This window comes from Marmota marmota, unplaced genomic scaffold (assembly GCF_001458135.2).
Source record: "Marmota marmota marmota unplaced genomic scaffold, marMar, whole genome shotgun sequence".
NCBI classification, from domain to species: Eukaryota; Metazoa; Chordata; class Mammalia; order Rodentia; family Sciuridae; genus Marmota; species Marmota marmota.
The window spans coordinates 19,979,567-19,996,578 of record NW_025999913.1 but is presented as its reverse complement, the minus strand read 5'-3'; the positions used below and the strand labels follow the sequence as shown (position 1 = coordinate 19,996,578).

Sequence of the window (17,012 nt, the reverse complement as noted above, 5' to 3'; positions counted from 1 at the left end):
AGAAATGAGATGCTGCCAGTAAGCGGGGGGGGGGGGTGGGGGGGGGTGTACAGGCTTCCCCTGGTCCCAGGCCTGTTGGAATTGGACTTCTTTCCTTTGCAGAAGGACTCCATCCCCTTTATGGAGCCACAGCAGGCCTGGGCACGTGGCTCCAAGGTGGAGCGCTTCTCCAGCAGGTGTCAGGCCCTGGGTCCAGTTCCCAGCCCCTTCAGCTGGTGTAAGGCTGGGAGGTGAGCTGCTGTGGGTGGGCTGGTGAGGCCAGGCCAGAAGCTTCTGTGGGTGGAGTCGCAGCTGTGGGGTGGGTTTCCTGCTGGGGTCGATCTGTGTGTGCTACTTTGTGGGTGTCACAGGCCCTTTCTCGTGCTAACTTTTAAAGGCCTGAGGATTTTGTCTGACTATCATTGCAAGATTCTGAGGAAGGATGAGAGGTCGCAACACATCCTACCAGCTCAACACTTCCAGTGCCCACACTCTTCCACGTTGGAATTCTCTCCCACTCAAGGGCATAGTTTAGCAATTCTTTCCTCTGTCTCCTGTTCACGTCTATAGATGTATGTATGGGAAAACTATTTTATCTCTGTAGGATCTTTCCTATTGGCATTCCAAGTTGTTACTTCTTTTATCAGGAATAAATTCTGCCTCCCTTCAGCTACCAATGAAGCCAGAATTAGACAGGCAGTCGGTATAGACAGGTAATTCCGGTCGGTCAGATCAAGGAGGCCGATTTGAGTTAGAAACTGCCCCCCCCCCACCCCTCAGGGATTGAAAGGCCTTTAGAGCCCTTCCTCCACCATATCCAGATAACTTGTCCCTGCTCCCCTCTGATGTGCCAGGAGTTGCCCTTCCCTACAGGGAGCTATCCGGTTGTTAACCTGTCCTGGGGTACATCATCCTGCCCTTCCCCCTCACCCACCTGTTTCCCACCTTTTGGCCATTCCACACCCAAAGAGCATTTCCTAGGCCTAGTCAGGGGCCTAGTCGAATACAGAGGAAGGAGAGATGGGGGAAGGGAGCAGAACAAAGGAAACCCAGGACATATAAAAAGGACAGAATACCTTGCTTTTTGGGATACCAGGCTACCAGCTGTGGCCCCCTTCTCCCTTCTGGGAGAAGTCTGTGTTTCCCCTTTTAAAATAAACCCTGCTTTATAATGCTTACCTTGGTGTGCTTCACTAATGTTCAAACTTCAACATGTGAGGGAGCAGAGCTTGTCACCTACAACCGGCGGTATCACCAGCACTCTTGTCAACCAGCTTTCAGCCATATTCTCCCAGTGTCATGGAGCTCCCTCTTGTTTCATCTCACTCCTTCATTCAATCTCCTTCCACTGGCATTCCCCAAGCCTCCCCTGGAGCTGGTCTTGTTCCACTAATTGAAATGGTGTATCCAGTACTTGTTGATGGGTTCTCATCTGACTTGTCAGCTTTGGTACCGGGGATCCCCAGACCTTTTATCATTATTTGGCACAGGTTCTCACTAAATCACTAGTATCTTACCAAGTTGCCCAGGCTGGCCTGGACCTTGTTATCTTCCTGCCTCTGCTTTGGGAGCAACTAGGATTTACAGTCCTGGGCTATTGCAAGTGGGCCTGGCTTCTGGATAGCAGTAGATAGAGCAGCTGGATCCCTGTCTTGGAAACTGACGTGTCTGAATGTGTCCCTGGAATCCAGATGTTGAAAATTACTCGCCAATATTGATACCGCTGGCTATTGGTGATGAGTTCTGCTCCCTCAGACACTGAAGTATAATATGAGGAAAGCACGCCGGGGCCAGCCTATAAAGCAGGGTTTATTTAAAAAGGGGTAACATACTTCTCCTGGGAGGCAGAAAGGGCCCATAGCTGGTGTCTGGGTACCCCATGAAGCGAGGGTGTTTTGCCTTTTTATGTGTTCCAGGCTTCCTTTGTTCTGCTCTCTTTACTTTCTCCTTCCTGTGTTTGTGACTAGGCGCCCAGGAAATGCTTGGTGGGATGGCAAAAAGGTGGAAAACAGGTGGGCTGAAGGGGAAAGGGCAGGATGGAGCAATTAGCTCCCTGTAGGGAGGGCAATTGCTGGGACAGGTGACCTTAGCAACAGATTGGAGCAGGGGCAGGTTCTTAATAAGGGTGGAGGAAGGACTCCGAAGGAATTAACATCTCAGTCCCTCAAGGGGCAGTCTCTAATTTCTTGGAGTCAGTCAACTGGCCTCCTTGATCGACCTGACTGGATTTACCTGTCTCTGCTAACTTCCTAATTCTGGCTTCAATGTGTTAGTGTTAAGAGGTGGGCCTTTAGGAAGTGAGAGCCATCATGGAATAATTACTCTAGTTTTATAGTTTCCTGTGAAGTGAAAGCAAGCCATATCAAGTTGGGGTGGGAACAGGGGGAGAGGACCCCAAATACAGGGCTGTGTAGAGCATGTAAATGTGGATGAGCAGTCAAGCAACAGCAGTCTGAGGTTTAAAATTTTGATAACACAAAATTGAAAACGTATGGAATCCAAGCTACTTAAGAGACTCCATAAAAATAGTATTTATCATGTGGTTCACAAGCTGAAAGATTTACTAGGACAGTTTACAATTAAATATACAGCCAGATTTATCTGCTATTCCCATCTTTACTTGCAGAAGTCTATTGAATAAAATGACAATAAACTACAAGAAAAAAAAACATGGTAATGGAGTGACACATCTGGGGCTCTATGTAAAAAAACCTGCTGAGATTCCCACCCAAAAAACATCTGTCTCAAGGCCCTTGCATTCAGTTCCCTCTTCCTGAAATACTCAAGTCCTGATAAGCCTCCTGCCTTTGTGTGAATGTAAGAATCTCAAGTAACACCTTCAAGGTCATTTTGGTAACCTTATCTAGAATGGTAGTCCCTGTAGCTTTGTAGCTTGTTATAATTGATGTGCATCACCTGGCATAGTACACCTTGACAAGCTTATCATCTCCACCCAGAAGAAATTCCCAGGGAGGCAGACTTTCCAGGTTGCTTTATCCTTAGCTACTGGGCAACAAGTAAACACCTGTTGCAAACGAATGGGATCAATGGGTCAACAGGGTTCTTAGAAAATTTGTTTATTAGCACATCAATTCCTAGTTCCCAGAATCCAAGCGACTAATGAAATGTCAATTCCATCCTCTGCAAAGTTACTCCTTGTCACTAAAGCAGGTGACATTTACAAGACCGCCTTGCTCAATTTACTTTTTTAGTCAGTACATCCTGGAGTTTAATATTGCCACTCGTGTTTCAACCAGTTGTAGATTTGACTACCCCCACTTACTGCTACTGGGACTACTACATCCCTGTGCTTCTCAACTCACCGTAAGAAAATTGCCTCCCACAAACATTATGCAACAAGAGTGCAAACTGTGTGCCAACAGCTTCTTCAAGGACAGTTTAGGGTGGCTCTGAAAAGAGCCTTTGTTTTGCGATATTTCCAACCTCGCTCCTTATTTGGTCTTGTGGTGGCTCTCCGTCTTCTTGGGCAGCAGCACCGCCTGGATGTTAGGCAGGACACCGCCCTGCGCGATGGTGACTTTGCCCAGCAGCTTATTGAGCTCCTCGTCGTTGCGGATGGCCAGCTGCAGGTGGCGCGGGATAATACGTGTTTTCTTGTTGTCGCGGGCCGCGTTGCCCGCCAGCTCCAGGATCTCAGCTGTCAGATACTCAAGCACTGCTGCCAGGTAGACCGGTGCACCGGCCCCCACCCGCTCGGCATAGTTGCCCTTGCGCAGAAGGCGGTGGACTCTACCAACTGGGAACTGCAGGCCGGCTCGGGACGAGCGTGTCTTAGCCTTGGCGCGGGCTTTACCGCCTTGCTTACCACGTCCAGACATATCTCGCCAAACTAGCAGAAAAAAGTCCTGAGACCAAACACCAAAGCGGCACCTTTTATAACCACTATTGGGCGCGAAAAAGTAGACTTGTCATTGGTTGAAATTGTAACTTCGTTCCAACCAATAGAAAAGCGATTTGGAATTTACGCATTCTGATTGGGCAAAACTAACTTCTGACGTTCATCTGAACAACCACCAATGAGAAACAGGCTTTAACTCCACCTTATTTGCGTATAAGGTTCTATATAAAGCCGCACCTTCCCCCTCGCTTTGCTTTGAAGCTTCTGCTCTTCGACCATGCCTGAGCCAGCGAAGTCCGCTCCTGCCCCGAAGAAGGGCTCCAAGAAGGCGGTGACCAAGGCGCAGAAGAAGGATGGCAAGAAGCGCAAGCGCAGCCGCAAGGAGAGCTACTCCGTCTACGTGTACAAGGTGCTTAAGCAGGTGCACCCCGACACCGGCATCTCATCCAAGGCCATGGGCATTATGAACTCGTTTGTGAACGACATCTTCGAGCGCATCGCAGGCGAGGCCTCACGCCTGGCGCACTACAACAAGCGCTCGACCATCACGTCCCGGGAGATCCAGACGGCCGTGCGCCTGCTGCTGCCTGGGGAGTTGGCCAAGCACGCTGTGTCCGAGGGCACCAAGGCGGTCACCAAGTACACCAGCGCCAAGTAAATGCCATGTAAGCGTCTTTGCACCTAACCCCAAAGGCTCTTTTAAGAGCCATCTACATTTTCAATATCAGAACTGCAAATGCGTCTTCTGATCTTTGTTAGGCTAAGTCTAAAAAAGTGCCAGAAGTTTTCCGTTACACGGTAGTTAGAATGGTGTTTGTCTCCTGTCTCCTAACTCAGGACTAGGGTTTTGCAGGGGAGCTTCACAATCATCTTGAGTTAAAATTTGCTTTGATGTGGCGTTTTGAAGAAAACGGTGGTGGTTACGTTACCTGGACTAGAGATTTTCCTTATTAAAAAATTTCTTCCCAACTTCGGATCCTCATCAGCCCACCTGGGTCGGGAAGACACCGAGAGCACCTGGTAGCTGGTGTCTACAGGGGCTGGGAAAGAACTTCCCTTGTGAATAGAGGCAGGGAACGCCAGGGTCACAAAAGGTCTGGCGACCAGTTTAGAACAACTAACATTCACTGCTTGAATCGATAATTTCATTTGAAAAACATGCGGAGGTTTATAGAACTTTGACGGGAAATTCTGGATTTCAGAGTAGCCACTGGCACGGCAAGAGAGGAAGTTCGGGGGGCGGTGATGAGCCAGGCCAGGGTCTGAGCAGTTTTAATAAACAGCCCAGGGCCAAAGGAAAGGAGGTTGTGACCTGGCCAGGTGTGTAGTTCAGAAGCGGGGTGGGTTTTCCCTATTAGTCGGGTATACTGAGTGAACATAATGTAATGAGTTGTCTGCTCTTTTGGAAGTGTGTTAGGGATTAACAGGGTAGATATGTTCACTGTTTATCCAGGTCTTATTCTATCAGTGATTTATGGGTTACATTTAATCTTGATTTTTTAAAAAAATATTTATTTTTTAGTTACAGGTGGGCAACACAATCTTTAGTGCTGAGGATTGAACCCAGTACCTCACACGTGCTAGGTGAGCCCTTTACCTCTGAGCCATAACCCCAGCCCTCAAATAATTTTTAACTGAGTTTTTAATCAACATTCCAAGCACTGTTCTGTATATGTGCCTGTGATGTACTATCATCTGATGTGGAGGTATTAACTTACATTTTCTGTTAGAGTCTGTAAACAAGTCAAAATAACACCTGGCATTTTGCCAGGGGAATGTTAAAGTTCGTAAACAAGTCTGGATGGTGCCTGGCAAAATGTCAGAGGGAGTGGTTTGAGAAGTAACAAAACCGAGCCATTAGGTGTAGAGATTCCTGATTGGTTGACTGCTGTATCTAGTTTATGCTAATTAGATAAGCTGTGTGGAATGTATAAATACTGCTCCTGTCCTGCAATAAACGGCTCCTACTCCTGCTGTATCAACGTACACAAGTTATTCGTCACCCCCCGGTTATTTTGCTGCAGCCGGACTGCGGCAATTTTCAAATGTGGAAAGTCACCTACAAAGACTTGGAAGAAATGTCTTTTTTGAAGAGCAAGGGCATAAGCAAGGGAAGGGCAGAGTGCCTCATAAGTGAGGAGAGGTGTGAGTGTAATTTGAGCTTTCTGTAGACTGGTTTCCCTGCCAGGACATCTTTGGATAGCAAGAGCTGTTTGACCCCTAGGCGGATGGGAGAAAACTACCAGGGTAATGGCACTGCCTGGTTAGATTTCAAGGGGAAGAATGGGATACTAAAGGAAATGCTTGCATTACATTAGCTTACTTTCTCCAGTGAGTATTGCAGGCCCTAGCTATGTAGGATTTTGGTAGTTTGACTAAAATACACCAATGGTGGTGATGAATTCCACCTACAAGGTATATTTTGCTATTTTTTTAGATTTTTGTTTTTGGCCTAGAACTGTATAACTGGTGTGCCGCTGTCATTAATAACAGGCTTATAACCATTTTTGCAAAAGCTGTATCTTGGCTTTACAAAGTTTACTTTCAGACTTTTTTGCTCCTGTTCCAGAATTCTGAAAGTGCATTTTATTTTAATAGAAAACATGAATGGAAGTTTAGCCATAACTTTCACCAGTACCTCTTTTCTCATTATTTTCACCTGGATCTCCTTTTGTTTCTCTGTCTAGTTCAGAATAAAACAGCTAGAAAGAATCACAAAGTTAAGGTCAATGTTCTCTCACAATTAACAAAGCTGATGCACAGGGCTTAAATAATTTGCTCAAATTACGAGAGGTAGAACAAGGATCTGGTATGCCCTTGTTTCCCCCTATTGTACCACTCATGTACGTCAATCTTTTCCTCTTTGGACAAGTATTATTAACTTGATTTCATTTAGAACAAAAATAAGACTGCTTGTATCTTTATAATCTCTTAAATTATCAAAAAATTAACTGTGCTTACTATCTCCTAAAATTATTTTGTCATGAGTAAGTAGTTCATGCTTTAGAACAGTTGTGATTGAGCCATAGCAATTCGGTCTGGAAATTGGTATAGTGTCCTGAATTACACCAACAGTTACAGCTCCAGGTTCTGCCAGACTGGGAAACCAGGAGAAGCTTACAATGGAGATATGGAGGTTTATTTAACTCTGGTTAATAACTTGGCAATCACATATTTAGTCTATAATAATGCACATGTGGGTCTAGAGGTTGAAGAATCAAAAGACCAAGAAAATGGCATGGTTTTATTCATTGAATAGCAGGGAAAACCTTAGGTATTATTTACTGAGTACTTAAAACAGGACAAATTCCACAGCTCTGTGCCCATAAGTAGTGTAATATGTCACAGTGCTTTCTTTATCACCTTAGGTCTGAGTAGAACTGGAAGACTTCATTTTCAGGAATAATTAGTGGAGGAAAAAGAAATTCAATCTTCATTTTATTGTTCCAGTTTCTCTCCTGAACTAGGACTTTTTTTTTTTAAAGTCTCTGAACTATTCATATATTTGTGTCTGAAAGCTTAAAGCCAATTTGTTACTCTAATAGGCACTGTTATAGAAATGTAATACACACAATTTTTATTTTTCTAGCACCCATATTTTTAAATAAGTAAAAAAAATAAAATTTTAATGTTCTGTTTGACCCAGCATGTTATTTCAGCATATACAGAATTTATTAAATGGATCTTTCTTGTACTCATTGCATTGCTTTGTTTTTTTATTTCGAGATTTCAAAATATGGTGAATTTTACACTTTTACAGTACAACAAAATTATAAAATGTTCATGGAATTCTTGGTCTGTATTTAGTTGTTTTAAGTTGAATCATTCAGATTTATGAATCTAAGTCCTCAAGTATAAATATTATCCAAAACCAAACCAGCACCCATTTAAATGAAATATAAACATTGCTTTTTGTTAGAGTCTGTAAACAAGTCAAAATAACACCTGGCATTTTGCCAGGGGAATGTTAGAGTTCATAAACAAGTCTGGATGGTGCCTGGCAAAATGCCAGAGGGAGTGGTTTGAAAAGTAACAAAAGCGAGCCATTAAGTGTGGAGATTCCTTATTGGTTGACTGATGTATCTAGTTTATGTTAATTAGATAAGCTGTGTGGAATGTATAAATACTGCTCCTGTCCTGCTGTATCAACGTACACAAGTTATTCGTCACCCCCCGATTATTTTGCTGCAGCCGGACTGCGGCAGCTTTTTTTTTTTTTGTCAACTACCCCATGGGGCCCTCCTCACAGGATAACGGATCTTCTGAAATCAGAAGGGCACTGGAGGGCTTGGACCATGAGAGCTGTGGGGTAGGGGATACTGACTGCTCTGATGGAAAAACTACTTTCTTAGGCTCACAACCTGAAAAGTATAAAATCACCCATTCCAACTGGGATAGTGATTGACAGGTCTCATACCCGTTTCTTTCTCCAGGTTATCCATTATAGGACTAGCCCTAAGACTGTTCATGATGGCTTTTCTATATACTGAGCATGGTTAAGAATGCCACAGATTTGAGTTACAGATGCCTCTTTTATGAATGATAATAAATCACAAGAATATTACATTCAACATATTCAACACCTAAATGTTATCATGTTTTCCTGTTTGTTAAACTAAACCTTAAGAACATTGTCCAAGTCAAATCACAAAGCTAAGCCTTTTACCCCCTAATTGATGCCTGCAGTTTTGTATCCCCAAATTAAGTTCAAAGTGTATGAATGTGCTTGCCACATGCCGACAAAGGCTGACTACAATGAAAACCAAAAAATTAAGCAGCTTAAGAAACGCAACTAATTATTCAACAATCCTCTGTATGTTTGTTGGGTTGTGTATAAGACAATCAAGTCAAGATGTGCTGAGAATCAAAACCAGTGCCTCACGTGCTGGGCTAGTGTTCTGCTCAAGTGAGCCACAACTCCAGCCCCCAAACCGCCCATACCCAGAAAACTGTCCTCCAGAAGGAGCAGCTACTCCTTCCCCAAGACCCCCAAACTAGAGCGTGTCAACCTGCAACTCTTTCATTGAAGATGTGCGGCCCTGAAAAGGGCCTTTAGTTGGGGAAAACAGGTGATGGCGGCACCAGGACGCTCAGCCGCCGAAGCCGTAGAGGGTGCGGCCCTGGCGCTTGAGCGCGTAGACCACGTCCATGGCCGTGACCGTCTTGCGCTTGGCGTGCTCCGTGTAGGTGACGGCATCGCGGATCACGTTCTCCAGGAACACCTTGAGCACGCCGCGGGTCTCCTCGTAGATGAGCCCGGAGATGCGCTTGACGCCGCCACGACGGGCCAGGCGGCGGATGGCGGGCTTGGTGATGCCCTGGATGTTGTCCCGCAAGACTTTGCGGTGGCGCTTGGCGCCGCCTTTGCCCAGGCCTTTGCCTCCCTTACCACGACCAGACATCTTGAGCGGAGAGAAGGTGGAAGACTGTCGGGTTTGGTCGGAGGCACTTTTTATAGGTCAGCTCTGCGGACCGGAGTGAAGACTGAAAGCGCGGTGGCGGGAAGGCCCTCCGGGTAGGGGGAGGGGCCTGGAGGCACCGGAGCCCACAGTGCTGCAATTTACTTTCGGTTTGTTTTAATCTTAAAGATTTAATCTATTAACTTTTTTCAGTTAATATAATTCCCGTCCTATCCGCAAACAACAAAACTCTAAAGTTGTCGAATATACGTGAAAAGCGAAAATATTCTGTTCTTTCCTCTGCCTGTTGCACAGGTCTTCTTAAGCAGCGTGTGCAATGACTGGGGTATTTGTAGTGTTTCTCCTTTCTGTGCCGTGTGAATGGACTCCATAGGCCAACTTTTAGAAACAGAATAGGTGGACTAATAGAAGTCAGACTTCTAAGCTCCCTTAGGTTGTATTGCCAAAGTATCTTCCCGCAAAGGTGGACTGTTTTTGAAGGATTCCAACGGTGATTACTAATCCATCATAATTTGGATTTTATTTCTTGTAAAGAGAAGTTTTTAAACAGTTAACCAACTGGCCAAGCAGTGCAATGTTAACTATTTTGCTTCCAGATTTGAAGAGTCCTTTTACAGTGTATTGAATATTTCAATTAAAATTATGAAATTTCTGCTTCATTGATTAATCTATGTGTAGTGCTGGAGTAATTATGATTATTTGTAGCATTGAAGACTATCCTGGTGTTTGACAGTGTAATTCCCACTTACATAATTATTTAAAATAATTTTATACTATTGTCACCATTTATACTTTTTGAAATTACAAATAGTTCACTTACAATAATGAAATCTTTTAGGATTTTGTTTGAAATCGTTAAATCTTTATATTTATTTGGGTAAATTTGCTGACTTTGAAATACTGTGAACTCCCAACCTGAAAAATACTGAATCTATCAATGAAGGTTTTTAAGTGTATCACAGTAGGGTTTTTTTGGGGTTTTTTTTGTTTTTTTTTTTAATAATATGTGTCGAAAGCCGGCTGGCTGGGCAAAATAGCTGGGGGAATATGTATTAAATTAAAAAATATCTTGTATAATTACAAGAGCTATTGTCTTCATTAATGAAAAAGTAAAAGATTCAAATGCAAGGAAGAGTGAGTATGCTTTTATCTTTCTAAGACAGTGTTTATTCAAGTACTTATTATATAACATGCTTTTGGCTGCATATACTTGATTTAAAAAATGTCATTTTACTTTGCTGCTGTCTGTCACAGGGCTGGAACCTTCTGGGAAACAGATAATTCTTGGGATCAAGTCAGATTTCAGTTATCTTGCTCTGTAACAGTTTCTTAGAAGGGCTGGGAAAGGTGGAAAGATGATACTTTCAAGGGAGATAGTGGATTCTCTGAGAGGACCTCTCCTCCTCTCCTGCCCTCCAGTTTTATGGGGGGGGAGGGTCCTAGGGAAGTTTCCAGAGAGTCCTTCTCAGATCACTTTTTGTTTTTTGACCACAGGATGACATCAGACTTTTAAGTCCCCACTGCCTTGATAAATCTTGGTCACTTTGGCCCTTGCTGACCAGTTCTTACTGATTTTATGGCTAGTTGGAATTATCCTTATTTTCCTGAGTTCTGGGATCTGGATTTTGAAAGGGTCACAAAATCTCCCTCTTTAGAGTGACTCTAAATAACTGGATGTTATTTCAGGCCTGCATTTTTCTTGCAGATAATAGGCAGTTTGCTGAGGAATGTAACATACCTGTCCACTTAAGACAGGCAGGACTGCAGGTAAATTGCTTCTTAAAAAGAAAGCACGTGGGGGTCAGTACAAAAGGCCCAGTTCAAATTATTCCCTTAATCTCATGCTTCCAGCACTCCTAGATTAGATCTCTCTGTCCCTTACCATTGAGACATTTTAATCACTTCTTCCACCAGTAACTTGTGATTCCTTGTTATTCCTTGACTTTTCTACCTTTTAATGAGAGATCCCTTAGAGCAAAGTTGCATTACAGTATTTTCTTTCTTTTTTTCTTCTTCTTTTTTGGTGCCAGGGATGGGAACTCAGTAGCACTTAGTTATTGAGCCATATCTCCAGCCCCCTCTCCCCCCTCCCTTTTTTTTCTTTTGAGACAGGGTTTTGCTAAATTGCTTAGGGCTCACAAATTGCTGAGGCTGACTTTGAATTTGTGATCCTACTGCCTCAGTCTCCTGAGCCACTGAGATTACAGGTGTGCACTATATAGTATATCCACAGTATTACACTTAAATTTCATAAAATACATTAAAAAGTAAGTAAATGAAAATAAACTTTTCAATGAAAAATTTGAGATTTTCTGTATGTTTCAATAAAAAGAAACTTATGTTTTTATTGAAACTTATGTTTCAATAAAAAGAAAAATTGCTGAACACTTTTGGAAAAACAAAAACAAAAAATGATTCAACAATAAATGTAGCCAAATTCCACCTAAATTATAGAGAAGGTAGATCACATAGGCAAACTAACAAGCTAGTTTAAGGGCAAAGACATGTTAAAAATAAAAGGCTTAATTTTCTCTTGCAAATAAGAGGCTTTCTTCCACTTAGAGTTTTTCTAGCATTTTCAAATGTATGGAAATCTTTTTATTCAGCTTCAAAATGCAGGAATATTTTTTCAAGGACTGGAGAGTCATCTCTTCGAAATGTAGTAGTTAACAAGGAATATAATTAGATTTCCTCAGTTTCCAGATGCAGATGGTCTAACTTCAGCTGTCACCTGACCCCTAATTTTGAGATCAACTTAATATAGCCACATAAAAGACAAATTTCTTTGTCTTTGCAAACTGTTTATAAGATTGCCTGCGATTAGTGTTTCATGCTGGCTCAATGTTTATTCAAAAATAAAGCTCTTTCTCTTCATTGGGGGAGTTTTTGGTTTTTTTTTTTTTTATTACATTTCTCCAATATTAACTGGAACATATTTTAAAGACATAAAACATCAGTACAATTTCCATCAACAGGAAGCCTCTATCCTTACTTGATTTCATAGGTTTTTTGCACAGGAAGTCATAAGGACAGCAATAGACGGTGAAGGTGGGAGAATCTGCCACAACAAAGTATACCACTTGGCATAGGGATTATTTTGAGAGGAAGGCAATTAAAGCAACAGATGCAAGAAGTGCTCTCTGGTGACTCCTTTTTATCCTGGAAGGAGTCAGGCCAGCATGGACAGGAAGTTGAGGCCAGAGAGAACTCTTGAAGATCTTGTTAATGTAATTCCTAATCATTTTAAAAATGTGATGCTTTAGTCTTCTTCCACAGTTTTGTTGCTTTTCCAAGATTAACCTTGTTACTTTCAATTCCTTATGACTGCGCTCTTGTCACATAAAACTTACATTAAAGAAACTTGTATGCTTTTCTCCTGTTTCTTCTGTTTCTCAGACCTAGCTACTAAGCCCTTCCCTGGGTAGAAGCAAAAATTTCCACCCTCGCAATGGATGTTTGACTAGCTTGTTATCTTCTTTATTTCTAAGCTTCATAGCCAGAAATTTTTCTACAAATACCTAGAATTATTTTTAAAAAGTAATGCTTTTCAGGCTTTTTTCTAACATGGCAATTACCCAGATGAACTTAGTTTAAATCAAGGTATTTCCCTTGAATTCTCACATTCTTCACCCCTCCCTCAACAAATTCTATTCATTTATTATACTTTCCTTTGGCCAAAGTGATCCCAATCACATTCGTTCATGTTACAAATCTGGCAGCAAACTTCTTTACACTTACAAAATACATCCTGCACCTCTCACTACTGCATGTTTACTTATTAATTAAACTAGTAAGGTGGAAAACACTTAAGGCAGAACTGAATACTGAATAAAATCGATAGTTAACACAGCTTTTAAAAATTCTACCAAAAGCCAAGTATTTTAGTTTTGAGGGGCCATATCAGTGCCTATCATTGCTGGGTATCATTAACACTTCTATTTCATAAATCATATTTATACCAGATTGAAAAGTGGGTTAAACACATGGAATAGAAAAGGATGTGAATATTTATGCAATGTCCAAACGTCTAACACCCAGATTTACACATTTATGACTGCTTCCTTATCACATAAAACATTAATAAACTTATGTTTTTCTCCTATTAATGCCTTCCCAGATAGTTTTCGGTAAAAAAAATTAAAGCTGAACAATGGGGTAGACAAACCAAACTTTAGTTTTAATCTTAGATCCAGATACAATGTCCCTTTTAAGGGCATTCATTTTGCAACATGGGGAAGTGGGTGGAAAAGGGGATTGTTCCACTTTTTTTGTAAGGAAAAAACACGTATAACTCCGCTACTTGGTTAGTACAGCAGACTTCAAACTCTTTGCTGACCACTAAGTTGAGCTGAAACGTGTTGTGTGCGATGGTGACTTGCAAAAGGATGGCAGAAATTGGTATCCTCCTAGTTAGGGGTTAGGTAGCCTTGCATGCCTTCCGCAGCGCGGTCATCGACTTTTAGCCCGAGCAGCAGCTTAGCAGGCTTTTGGGAGCGGTTGCCTGCCGAGGGCTTAGCTGTATAGCTTCAATTGTACAGCGGAACACCGCGCCAAACCGTAGCTTTTTCAGACATCTCTCCTTCAGCCAGTGTTCAGTTCCTTCTGAGAAGCAGTGAGTGGCTCTGAAAAGAGCCTTTGGTTTGGACTCGGTTTGTAGCAAGCCAATACAGGGCGTTACTTGCCCTTGGCCTTGTGGTGACTCTCGGTCTTCTTGGGCAGCAGCACGGCCTGAATGTTGGGCAAGACACCGCCCTGCGCGATGGTGACTTTGCCCAGCAACTTGTTGAGCTCCTCGTCGTTGCGGATGGCCAGCTGCAGGTGGCGCGGGATGATGCGCGTCTTCTTGTTGTCGCGGGCCGCGTTGCCAGCCAGCTCCAGGATCTCGGCCGTCAGGTACTCCAGTACCGCCGCCAGGTAGACGGGCGCGCCGGCCCCGACCCGCTCGGCATAGTTGCCCTTGCGCAGAAGGCGGTGGACTCGCCCTACCGGGAACTGCAGGCCGGCGCGGGAGGAGCGCGTCTTGGCCTTGGCGCGAGCCTTGCCACCCTGCTTACCGCGTCCGGACATAGCGTTAGTTCGTCGATCTCACCACAAACTACCGTAAACGAAAGTGCACTTGCTTCACCTTTTATAGTTACTAATAGGTAGGAAGAGTTAGACTTGTCATTGGCCGAAATTGTAACTTCGTTCCAACCAATAGAAAAGCGACTTTGGAATTTACGCATTCTGATTGGGCAAAACTAACTTCTGACGTTCATCTGAACAATCACCAATGAGAAACAGGCTTTAACTCCACCTTATTTGCGTATAAGGTTCTATATAAAGCCGCACCTTCCCCCTCGCTTTGCTTTGAAGCTTCTGCTCTTCGACCATGCCTGAGCCAGCGAAGTCCGCTCCTGCCCCGAAGAAGGGCTCCAAGAAGGCGGTGACCAAGGCGCAGAAGAAGGACGGCAAGAAGCGCAAGCGCAGCCGCAAGGAGAGCTACTCCGTCTACGTGTACAAGGTGCTCAAGCAGGTGCACCCCGACACCGGCATCTCGTCCAAGGCCATGGGCATCATGAACTCGTTCGTGAACGACATCTTCGAGCGCATCGCGGGCGAGGCCTCGCGCCTGGCGCACTACAACAAGCGCTCGACCATCACGTCCCGGGAGATCCAGACGGCCGTGCGCCTGCTGCTGCCCGGGGAGCTGGCCAAGCACGCCGTGTCCGAGGGCACCAAGGCTGTCACCAAGTACACCAGCGCCAAGTAACCGGGGAATTAGTTGCAAGTTCAAACCTAACGGCTCTTTTAAGAGCCACCCACATTTCTTAGAGAGCTGCTACTTGACGTCATTTTGGTCTACTACCGGGTCTGGCTAATCATGAGGTAAGTAAGCGGTTTAGTGTCCACGTTCTAATTGGACGTAAGTGCTACCGCTCTACGGTACAAGGGCGCCGCCTGGGTGGGTTGGGCCACGGCTGGCTTGCAGATACTGCGCGCGATTTTTAAATTTCCCGGGCTAGCGGCGCTTTTGCCTTTACATTCTGATTGGTTGCCGAGATTAGGACCCGCGCGCGTGCGCGCGCTGCTACCAGACTGGGTTAGTCAGTCTTGCTTTTTAGTTTGCAAGTTTCCTAAATTCTTTCAGGACGTCACGGAGTCTGGAAGATCGATTCTAACTGATTACCTCTCCCTTAGTGCAGTCAGGAAAGCTGCAGAGGAAAAAAGAGGAAACGCGTTTGCAGGTCTCACTTGACCCAATCACCTCCAAATATCTTAAACCACGGTGTGTATAAGCCTTGGAGCTTTCCTTGTGACTAGTTTTGTTTTAAAAGTAGTAGCCAGTTTCAAGTTACTGTTTTATCTAAGCGAATAAATTTTGAATGATGATGCACAAAATAGTTTTGAAAACTACTCAATGATTAGGATGTCTTATTCTAAGCCATGATTTTGGAGGACTTTTCCTGTTAACTACTGGATAAGCAAACCTATTTAGGTTACATTTCTTTCTGCACATTAGGCTACTTTCTGCACATGAGAGTGGAATGGAAATTTTGAATTTTAACTTTAAAATGAGGATTCCTGTGGAACTTGTTTCATGTGTTATTGATGGTTTCCTTGGTTGTTGGCAAGTGCATCTGTGCCTGCTTATTGTGGAAACTACTGTACACGTGCCACTAGGAAACCAGAGGGGCATGTCTGCATCCCTGTGTTACCTGCACATTATCAGATCTATGTAACTCATCCCCACCATACACCTTAATCACTGAGGAGAGCCCACAGCGCTGCATTCCTGCCCCACAGTTTCCTATTCTAACAATCTCCCTTTCCATTCTTCTTTCCCTGTTTTCCTAATTCAGAATAGTGAAACTGTCAGGTGCCTTTAGTATTTTGCCTATTAATACAGGAAATATATGATTTTTTATTGTATATGGAGTTAAGATTTGTAGATTAAAAGTTTCAATTACAAATTTACAGACATTAAGAATACTTTTAACTTTAATCTGAATAAAAATGAATTTACAGGATACTATTTTTTTTCCTTTTTAGAAAACACCCCCCTCACACACACACCCTAAGCCTTTGTCAGAACAATCTGCAATTATAGAAACAATCTAAAAGCAATGATCTATGATCAGTGAGAATTCCCACCACCCATATCAATCTTCGTTATGGTTTGGATATGAGGTGCTCTCCCCCCCCCTCCCCAAAAACTCATTAGTGCAGGAATGTTCAGAGGTGAGGTGAGTGGGTGGTGAGCTGTAACCCTAGCTTGCATGGACTGGGTGGTAACTAGGAGGGCAGGTATGGCTGGAAGGAGATGGGTCACTAGGGACATGTCCTGCCTCTTCCTTGTGACCAGGATATGCTGCCTCCTCTTGGGCCCAGAGCAACGGAGTGGGCCATCCATGGACAGAGACCTCTGAAACCATGAGCCCAGATAAACTTTTCCTTTTGTAAGTTATTCTTGTTGGTTATTTTGGTCACAGTAACGAAAAGCTAATTAATACAAGCTTTCAATTCCTTTTCGAAAGAGCAAAGATGGCTCCTTGGAGGTTTGGGTAGGTGTTATGGATTAGAGATATTTAAGAAGAGGAACCAGATACCATGTGTGGACCTTGGGGGGATCCACACTCAGACAAAATCATTGTTAAAAAAATATTTGAGGCAAATAGAGATTTTTTTTTTAAGGACTAGGTATTGGGTAATGTTACAAATAATTTTAAAGTTCTTAAGTGAGATCATTATTTTTTCTTTACATTCATGTCTAT

General features: G+C 43.4%; 5 protein-coding genes across 5 annotated transcripts; 2 read left to right on the top strand and 3 right to left on the bottom strand.

The window, feature by feature from the left end:
- Positions 1 to 3,214: 3,214 nt before the first annotated feature.
- LOC107149353 (histone H2A type 1-J) lies at positions 3,215 to 3,877 on the bottom strand. The gene has a single exon (XM_015494154.2). The coding sequence runs from the start codon at positions 3,816 to 3,818 to the stop codon at positions 3,432 to 3,434; it is 387 nt and encodes a 128-aa protein (XP_015349640.1). The 5' UTR covers positions 3,819 to 3,877; the 3' UTR covers positions 3,215 to 3,431.
- Positions 3,878 to 4,090: 213 nt separating this feature from the next.
- On the top strand, positions 4,091 to 4,857 carry LOC107149359 (histone H2B type 1-K). The gene has a single exon (XM_015494161.2). The coding sequence runs from the start codon at positions 4,116 to 4,118 to the stop codon at positions 4,494 to 4,496; it is 381 nt and encodes a 126-aa protein (XP_015349647.1). The 5' UTR covers positions 4,091 to 4,115; the 3' UTR covers positions 4,497 to 4,857.
- Positions 4,858 to 5,016: 159 nt separating this feature from the next.
- Positions 5,017 to 15,059, top strand: LOC107149354 (histone H2B type 1-K). Its single transcript, XM_048799915.1, has 2 exons — positions 5,017 to 5,041; positions 14,614 to 15,059. Exon 2 carries the CDS (start codon positions 14,630 to 14,632, stop codon positions 15,008 to 15,010), a length of 381 nt encoding a protein of 126 aa, XP_048655872.1. The 5' UTR covers positions 5,017 to 5,041; positions 14,614 to 14,629; the 3' UTR covers positions 15,011 to 15,059.
- LOC107149363 (histone H4) lies at positions 8,872 to 9,270 on the bottom strand. Its single transcript, XM_048799922.1, has one exon. It carries the CDS (start codon positions 9,238 to 9,240, stop codon positions 8,929 to 8,931), a length of 312 nt encoding a protein of 103 aa, XP_048655879.1. The 5' UTR covers positions 9,241 to 9,270; the 3' UTR covers positions 8,872 to 8,928.
- Positions 13,821 to 14,386, bottom strand: LOC107149349 (histone H2A type 1). The gene has a single exon (XM_015494151.2). It carries the CDS (start codon positions 14,323 to 14,325, stop codon positions 13,933 to 13,935), a length of 393 nt encoding a protein of 130 aa, XP_015349637.1. The 5' UTR covers positions 14,326 to 14,386; the 3' UTR covers positions 13,821 to 13,932.
- Positions 15,060 to 17,012: the final 1,953 nt, after the last annotated feature.

Coding starts and splice junctions, on each gene's coding strand:
- LOC107149349 (XM_015494151.2), bottom strand. CDS start 14,325: ATGTCCGGACGCGGTAAGCAGGGTGGCAAGGCTCGCGCCAAGGCCAAG.
- LOC107149363 (XM_048799922.1), bottom strand. CDS start 9,240: ATGTCTGGTCGTGGTAAGGGAGGCAAAGGCCTGGGCAAAGGCGGCGCC.
- LOC107149359 (XM_015494161.2), top strand. CDS start 4,116: ATGCCTGAGCCAGCGAAGTCCGCTCCTGCCCCGAAGAAGGGCTCCAAG.
- LOC107149353 (XM_015494154.2), bottom strand. CDS start 3,818: ATGTCTGGACGTGGTAAGCAAGGCGGTAAAGCCCGCGCCAAGGCTAAG.
- LOC107149354 (XM_048799915.1), top strand. CDS start 14,630: ATGCCTGAGCCAGCGAAGTCCGCTCCTGCCCCGAAGAAGGGCTCCAAG.